This window comes from Bidens hawaiensis, unplaced genomic scaffold (genome assembly GCF_021521415.1).
Source record: "Bidens hawaiensis isolate Kalapana, Puna unplaced genomic scaffold, B.hawaiensis_p1.1 tig00011665_1, whole genome shotgun sequence".
Taxonomy (NCBI): domain Eukaryota; kingdom Viridiplantae; phylum Streptophyta; class Magnoliopsida; order Asterales; family Asteraceae; genus Bidens; species Bidens hawaiensis.
Window position 1 is genome coordinate 63,515 of NW_027491921.1, and position 9,402 is coordinate 72,916.

The window sequence follows — 9,402 nt, forward strand, 5'->3', positions numbered from 1 at the left end:
GATATCTTATCCCTTTTAAACCTAAAGAACGGTACGTATCACTCTTGACCAAGCATTCCTCATACTCCTAAACCCGTCTCATATCATTTTCATGGGTGTATAATCTATTACTATTAATGTTTTATTTTTAAGTATTTAATTTGTAAACCCTAGATACAACTTCAACTTGTATGTCCTCATTGTAATTACAAAAGGACATGATGTAAATCCGAAATTCGCCACCAACTATTCATGTACCTCATCAACACATGTGACCAACTTTGCATTTTGACCAACCCATGTGTTTTCATATTTAATAACCTACAAACTTCTGTGACCTAAGAACTTAATAAATGCATCCAATCAGAAACCGACACGTATGAGATTCCTTTCATTCATTTACAAGACCATGAACCACTACATTATTATTTATTTATGCAGCATTCTATAAATTATCTCATGCATATATCATCAGTCATCACATGGTTTACTTCTTTCAAGTAATATATATAAATATAGCATTAACAACCATCTTCTTGGATTTAATATTAATGGCAACCCAAAAGAAAGGATCAGTAATGCATGTGTACAAACTAGACACCGGAGGCCACCACCAGCCTCCACCATCAACCACCGCCAAGAAACCGGCTTCCCGGAGTTGGGGACTACTGAAAAGATCCAAAACCTACCGGGAAACCGATGTGAATCAACACAAGTATTATGACAAAGAAGAAAAGAAAGAAGTGATAGTTCAAGAATCATCAGCAAGGAAACCGGTTTCGGCTACTGAAGGAGGGATGATGAACTCGGTGTCGTTGATGGGGCGGAGATCGGTGGGGAACACGGCGGAGATGAATGTGGAGGCGGTGGCGGCGGTGGTGCAGGTGAGGGTGTTGGTGACGGACATGCCGGCGTTTATGCAAATACATGCATTCCGGTGTGCAAGGCAAACGTTTGATAGTTTAGAGAAATTTAGCCCTAAACAAATCGCACTTAACTTAAAAAAGGTATGTTTATCTTTATTTCTATTTAAGTTTAATTTTTGTTTTATAATTATATATTTTTTACTTTTTATTAATAACTTATTATTTATTTTATGCAATTAAATAATATAAGTTGACCGTTTTATTTTTCTTACTTTTTTTATTGACGGTTGATATAAACTATTTCTTGTTAGAGCATTCCTGGCTAGTCCTCCATTTTCATATTTATAATTACACTACAAAACACTACAATTATCTCTTATGTTTAATTAAATAATATTTTTTATACCTTTATTATTATAGTTTTTTCTCTCTTCTACTCACAACCAATTCAACAAATATTAAAAAATAAATATGAACAAACAAAGTTTTCTCAAAATTTACAAAAAACCACTATATTAATTTTAATTTACACTCAGAACCCTAATATTTACACCGACAAAAACTCAAAAACTCCACACTATAATTTACAAACTCTTCTCACTTAATTTAGGGGATGAGTTAGGAATACTCTTATACAATTAAATAATATGGTTATTGATACAACCAAGGTTGCAAGAGTCGCTATGCGGACTTTAGGCGGCCGACTGGGGAGTTGGGAGTACTCGGCCTTAGTCGGAGAGTACTCGGGGATGGCTCACCGAGAACTCGGCCTAGGCGGGGATTACTCGTTGAGTACTCGACGCCTAGGCGCGATTTTTACAACCATGGATACAACTATGTTCATGAAGGGTACGTATAGGTATCTTTTCAAGTCTATAGTTTCTCCTAAAAACTTCTGATATATTAGGCTCAAAGACATGAATGCCCCCATCCATGTTTCTTTTAGTGTCTCAAAACCAACTTTTAGAACTCGACTATCTAAGTCTAAGTTTAACTTTATTAATAACAATTAAACTGAGATTGTTTAATTGTCTAACTACTCTATCAATTCAAAATTAACAATATACAACTTATATGGGAATGGGATACTTTTTCACATCCTAGGTATGTACATTGATAGTGTGCGAAAATACAAAAGATTGAACGCGTTGTAATTTGTAGTTGCTAAAACGGAAACACTTGCAAGTGCTACGAATAAAGTTGTAATTAACCGTTTTTAAAAGATGAAATTATGCAGAGATCAATTGTAATATGTATTTTGTTTATTATCTTTAATAAAATTTGTTGCTTACATTTATATACATAGTTTATTTAATGTATTTTTTACCCGGCCTTAGTTTGACATGACCGGTTCTCGGATGACCTCTTTGGCTCTTTTGGCATCACCGACTGAAATTCCTATATTCGTCACGGTCCATGTTAATATATTATCTTAATTTTTGATTGAAATTATATTTTTAGTACAACTAAATAATGCATTTAAATAATTAAACTTTTCATGTTTTTGTAGTTTTTTATTGGTTGATATATAGTACTTTTTATTATAGATTTAAATAGTAAATCTAATGATAAAGTTCATATTGTCTCTCTCTCTTCTTATGTATTGTTAGTGATGTGTTAGGTAGTCACATTGACGAGTTAGCTAACACATAATTAACGATGTATTAAGTCTCCAAACACATTGTTAACAATGCGTTAAACATCCAAACATATAGTCAAAGATGTATTAGGCATCCAAACACATGGTTAGAGATGTGTTTAACTTCATGTTTGTTTATTTTAATATTATATTATCATTACTAATTTCACTTAGATTTGGTTTTCATTATAGCTACTAATATATAAAGTTTTATATAATTTAGAATATACCGTTAAGACGTTTTTTTTACGGACCGACATAAACTTTACTTAAAATCGAGCATTATTTAAAATAATATCGAATTGTTAATAAAATTTGACCTGACATGGTTTAAAAAAAATGTCAACATGTAAATAAAAAAAACACGTCTTAACAGTATATTCGAAACTATAAAAAACTTTATATATTAAAAGTTATAAAAGAAAACCAAATATAATAAGTAATATTAGTTATGATAATACAATATTAAAAAAATTTAACAAGGGGCTAAACATATCTTTAATCATATGTTTATAATTTTGGATACCTAATACAACTTTGACCATCTGTTTGTATGCCTAACACATTGTTGACTATGTATTTGGAGGCTTAACACATCGTTAACTATATGTTAGCTAACTCGTCGACGAGACTACCTAACACATCACCGGCGATACGTTAGTAGATGGAGACTATGAAAACACGATTTTGAGGGGGAGGGGAGTTTGGAATTTCTAACTATTAAGTTATTTTAAAAATTTTTCCCGCATTTAATATGATTTGGATCTTGCTCAGTATATAACAAACATCATCCACTGTCACATAGTCCCATGTGCTTTAGGTTTGTATTTAGTGGCAGACTGCATTTGCTTTCCGTCTTCTACTATTATTGCATGTTTATTTATTGTTAATGTATTTATTTTATATATTATAAATAAATTTAAAAAATTGGCAACCAACTATTCATGTGCATGTGATCAAACTTTGGTTTTTAACCAACCTACTACTATGTGTGTGATCAAAATTAAATGTTTCTTTAACTTCAATAAATTATTTATAATATTCACTTTTTTTATGTGGCAGGAATTTGACAAGGTATATGGGCCGGCCTGGCATTGCATTGTGGGCTCTAATTTTGGATCATTTGTGACTCATGCAACAGGGTGTTTTCTCTATTTCTCCATGGAAAAATTGTACATTTTAGTTTTTAAAACAAAAGTTAAAAAGAATGTAAATTGATTCACATTAAAATGATTTTTTTTTTTAAAAGTAACTTATGAAATATCAATATTGTATTTACATATTTTCCTTTTTACTTCAATTCATATATGCTATCTATAATTCTTTCTTTGTTTGAAACTTTTTCTTTCAATTAACTTCCAATCTTATCTTAAACTAGTGGGTAGAACCCCCGCGTTGCAGGGGTACATGAGAAATCCGTTTAAAAGGACTCCGAAAACTATCATATGCCATCGCGAGACAACTCTAGCCCGTCTTGACCGGCATACAAACATGAAAATAGTTAAAAAGACATTATATTTTATCATTGAAGGCCTAAATATTAACATTGATATATGTACACAAAAATACATAAACTCAATTACAAAGTTTGTTGTTCTTCCCAATATTGTTATCAACCATCATATTTACAAATTCATATCCTTCTATTCTGAAACAGAGAAAATGGGTCAAGATACCTAAAACAGAACAATGATTATCCTATCTATTTATTGTAATAAAAATATGTTATCTACCAAAAAGAACTCACAATATGAGACAAATACTTATGGCTCATGTCTCCCCATGGTTGCAACTTAAGTTGCTATTTCAAATAGCGGGCCGTCATCACATCCTTTATATCTAACCAAGAAAGGCTAGGTCTCCATCATGGCTGGAGCATAAGTTGCAATGCTAAATAGTGTACCGCGTCCTCAGTTCTCACCGCCTTGACAATACATCAAATCGAGAAACCAAGAACAACAGAAGACACCATGCGATGTAGCTCTGCGACCGTCGCTCCCTGTTCATCATCAGCTCATTGCCATGGATGGTCGTGTTAATCTAAGATGTTACCACCAATTAGAGAGCTTGATATTGTTATCCCCAAGCCACGCCAACGACCCAATTCAAACCGATAGAACAAATTCAATGTCACTTTGACAGCCACTGTGTTAGGAATATACTCCAAAAAAGTATATCTAATCAATAACCATTATAGAGAAATTGAAATCCTTTGCAAACAACAACACAAACAACCAAAAATTTATGTGGCTAGAGAATCTCTAATCAAATAATCAATAACCATTAAAATAAGGAATGTAGTTAACTGAAAGCAAAAATAAACGCATACCTTATATAGAATGTAGAAGACAACAAAAAAATCCAACGAAAGCTGTTGAAAACACAATAAACAGTTAACACGGATAACCCCAAACAAAATAAAACCAAGAAACGCACACACATAGCCATAAACAATCTAACGAATCTAAAAGACAACACTAACATTAATAATCAATTTAGACCGCGGGAAACCAACAACATAAGCAAACAACGTAAGTGTACTGACATGAGAAGATAAAAAGATAACCATGTCCGTTTATTTTTATTTTAGTCTGATATCAAAAACACATTCTTATATTAATCATTTAAATTCTATTGTTGTATAAATTAAATTTATCATAAACAAAGAATGAAGGTTGATTTTGGAACAAACAGTAAATTAATTGTTAGTATGTCACATGGGTGTTTCTCAATAAACCCAAAAAAAATAATATAAATATTAATATTAGTGTTCTACCTAAACAATGCATATGAAGTGACAATTGCTAGAGTAAAGCCCCGATCCAGCATCGAAGCCTACAAAAATAAGCATTTCAGCAAACATACGAAAATCAAAAACAAATAATATATACAAATTCATCATACCTGTTTAGAAAGCAAAGATAGACTATCGACAATCGCCACTCCACGGCCACCATGTCATCATCTGTGTTTACCACCACCACCATAAGGTGTAAAAAACCAATGGAATGAGACAACAGAGGAATACATGCTTCATCCATGAAAGAGATCATGAATCATGAGATATTTTTGTTGTGGTGGTGCATGACAGTGAGAAATGAACGGAGTGAGAGACACGTGTGTTGAATGTGAGATGGAGAACTGGTGACCAACACAGGTGGAGTGGTATACAACCATTACTGCTGGATGTACAACTGGTGAAGCATACTTTCACCCGTAAATGTATATTTATAAATATATATTAATGAAACTTTTTTATATTATCTCAAACCACCATATTACTTTATTTATAAAGGGAGACATTTGACCCAACTTCATGGCTATGTGTCTCACTAAATCCAAATGACCCTTAAACGGGTTATAACATCATTAAATTAACAATTAATCTAATCAAATATTTGATATAAAAATCCCTTAAAATAAGGATATACTTGAAAATTAATATCCGATTTTTTATAAAAAAAAATATTATTTATAATTAAAAATAAATTTTATAATAAAAAAATAAACGGATCATGAGACTCACCAAACACAGATAGCTTTTAAACCGGATTATAACATCTCATTTATTTGTAATACTCTTTCATCATCAAACCCTAAATATATTATTAACTTCTTTACAATAAATAAAATTTAAATCTAAGAAAATTATATAAATAATATAAACGACTAATATAAAACAACCTCATAATACATGAGATAAAAATTAGTGTTCATATATTTAAAGTATGATACGTATGTGTATATAGAGTGAATGTTTGCCTTGAGAGGAAAAGAAATGATCAAGACCATATAGTCTAATGTTTCCTTCTAATACATGAAATTATTCTGACACGGTTATTTCATAATGATGAGCATGCAACACATCTGCTTCTCCTAGCACAAGACAAGGGCTTGATGAACCAGAAAAAGTATTTTATATATTTGTTTATTTGTTCACTTGGCATGCTAACTGTTAAACTGTTTACCTTGACATCCTTTTATAACATTTGAGAGAAGAAGGAATACGAGTTACCTCGTTTTCACCTGCCAAGAGAACATACGATATACCTTTCTTGTTAGTTCAGACGGATCAAACAATCATATCAAACGAACTTATTAAGCAAAAGAGCACGAGATATTGGGGTGACAACCCTCGACTCTTTTCATATAATCAAACGAACTTAACAAACAAACATAACTTCACGAACATACAAGGAGAAGAGAACTCTCTTGACTCGATCTCTCTAGAAGAAACAACTCTCTCTCTCTCTTTTAAAACTAATAATCTAGACCCTATTTATAGATGTACTAAATTTGTTCTCCAAGACATATCTTTCATAAATCTACTATAATTCAAATAACTAAATTATAACTTAACAAAATAAACCCTTAACTTTACTAATAATTCAAGATTAATCCTTCATTCACCCCCTTAATCTTGAATTGTATTTCTTCTTGCATTTGTTCCTCCTTTTCAACTGACTATAGCAAGTTGATAATCGGTTTCACATTATAACTTTCTTATTCTTATTCTCATCAACTTGCTTATTCTCATCAACTTTCCTTCACTTTCATAATCGGTTTCACATCATAACTTTCTTTCTTTTCAACTTCAAAGTTATCAGGATTACAACATACCTGAAGCTTGATGTTGTATGTCTTATAGATTTCTCTGAACCTTCATCAACAATCTCTCTTTCTGATCATATAGCCTCAATGTACCATTGGCTATTTCAATCTTACATCCTTCTTCATCCAACTTTCCCAAGCTAAGAAGATTGGTCTTCAACTTAGGGATATAGAAAACATCACAAAACGTTTTCTTTTCACCAGTCTCACTTACCACAGTCACATTACCTTTACCCTTGTTTTCGATCGCGGATCCATCACCAAACTTCACTTGACCCGAAACTCCTTCATCCAAGGTAGTAAAAAACTCTTTCTTTCTTGACATATGATGACTTGCACCATTATCTAAGTACCACGTACCTTCATTCTTTTCATCATTTCAAACACACCAGGGATAACCCTTTCTTCATTTAAACTTACTTTCTTTATTGAACAAACTGCCATGAACAAAGAAGGATCAACATAATCTTTTTTCTTTGCTAAATTCACTTCATCATTCCTTTTGCTTGGTTCCTTACATTCATTCGAGTAGTACCCAATCTTATCACAATTGTAGCACGTTACATACTTCCTTCTATCTTCCCATTCTCTAGGGTTCTTTTTTCGGTATTCACCCCGTTCATCATTCTTACGCTCACTATTCCATCTTTGGTTCCCTCTTCCTCGTCCATTGTATCCTCCATAGCCTCTACCATGTCCTCGGTAGTTTTCAACTTTCTTTTCGGTTTGGGTGAACATGAGCTGACTTTGGGATGAACTTCCATTCACATTCTTGAACTTGTTTCTTTCTTCATATGCTTTTAAACGTCCAACCACATCTTCAAACGCCATTGTCGATGTCTGCGAGTAGCTCCATCGAAGAAACAATAGGTAAATATTTATCCGACATAGAGTTCAAGAACTTTCTTACCAAAACCTCTTCTTCAAGTACCGCTCCCAAGCTCTTGTACTTTGATTGTACTCCACCCAACTTCGCAGCATAATCATCAATACATTCTGTCTCCCCCATCTTCAATCCATCTATCTCGGTTCTTAGCATTTGAACACGTGCCTTTTGAGTTCTTTCTGCACCAAGATAACGAACTCTTAACGCTTCCCAAACATCTTTCGGTTATGAATAATTGGCCATCTGAAGCATCACATATTCAGGTAGGGTTTGAAAGATAACACCTAAGGCCATAAACTTTTTTCTTTCTTCAATTCCAGTCCCTTTTCCTTATCAATCGCATCATGCAAACCAGTCGCACTCGATACCGCGTCTCCCATAGTCACCATCTTCTTCGTTGATTGATCGGAAAAACGTGAGCCGTACTCCTTACGGCTAAATTGTTTCCCGTCGATCGGATGTGGTTATTCGCCCCACACCGCTCTTTCCCAAAGATCGTAGATCGCCTACGCTCTGATACCAATTGTTAGCCCAGACGGATCAAACAAGCATATCAAACGAACTTACAAGCAAACGAGCATGAGATATTGGGGTGACAACCCTCGACTCTTTTCATATAATCAAACGAACATAACTTCACGAACATACAAGGAGAAGAGAACTCTCTTGACTCGATCTCTCTAGGAGAAACAACTCTCTCTCTCTTTTAAAACTAATAATCTAGACCCTATTTATAGATGTACTAAATTTGTTATCCAAGACACACCTTTCATAAACCTACTATAATTCAAATAACTAAATTATAACTTAACAAAATAAACCATTAACTTTACTAATAGTTCAAGATTAATCTTTCATTTCTCATTAATGAAGCTTTAATCATAAACGTCTCCAAGTAGGAGTCGAAGGACGTAATGAGCGCCTCTAAGGGCTTTATATTCAAAGGCAGTAACCTAGCTAGCCTCTGAAAATTGTAGCCCTTGATTTTAAGCTTGTCAAAGCTACTCGCGGTCTTCTTCAAAGTGTCTTAAAGCCCTGTGATACTTCTTTTAGTTCTTCTTATGAACCTTATCATTATCATAGACATCATTTGACTTAGAATATATACTTCCTCCAAATCATTGGATCATTTTGATCCATGTCTTATATGGTAGCACTATCACTTTCTAAAATGATATAAAGACGACCTCAACTGATTTTATATGTTACACAGAATCAGGTGAGAAAGATTCACTTGCCAATACTCATGGTTCATTTGCATGCCATGTTAAACTCCCGGTTAAAAGATTCTCATTTTACTGATACTTTATTGTAATTGTTTGACATATGCAATGATAGAGACTTTATTTAGTTATATAAATAATTATGCCAAATAAAATGATAAATAAAAAAATAAATAAAGGTTCTCTATTCTCCATGCA

At 33.0% G+C, this 9,402-nt stretch overlaps 1 protein-coding gene across 1 annotated transcript; it reads left to right on the top strand.

The window, feature by feature from the left end:
- Positions 1 to 416: 416 nt before the first annotated feature.
- On the top strand, positions 417 to 3,731 carry LOC143538697 (uncharacterized). Its single transcript, XM_077032193.1, has 2 exons — positions 417 to 986; positions 3,547 to 3,731. The coding sequence occupies exons 1-2, from the start codon at positions 462 to 464 to the stop codon at positions 3,700 to 3,702; spliced, it is 681 nt and encodes a 226-aa protein (XP_076888308.1). The 5' UTR covers positions 417 to 461; the 3' UTR covers positions 3,703 to 3,731.
- The last annotated feature ends 5,671 nt before the right edge of the window (positions 3,732 to 9,402 follow it).

Excerpts from the sequence above, each read along its gene's own strand:
- LOC143538697 (XM_077032193.1), top strand. The coding sequence starts at position 462 with ATGGTTTACTTCTTTCAAGTAATATATATAAATATAGCATTAACAACC. Across the intron at positions 987-3,546 it reads TCGCACTTAACTTAAAAAAG|GAATTTGACAAGGTATATGG; the intron begins GTATGTTTATCT and ends TTTATGTGGCAG.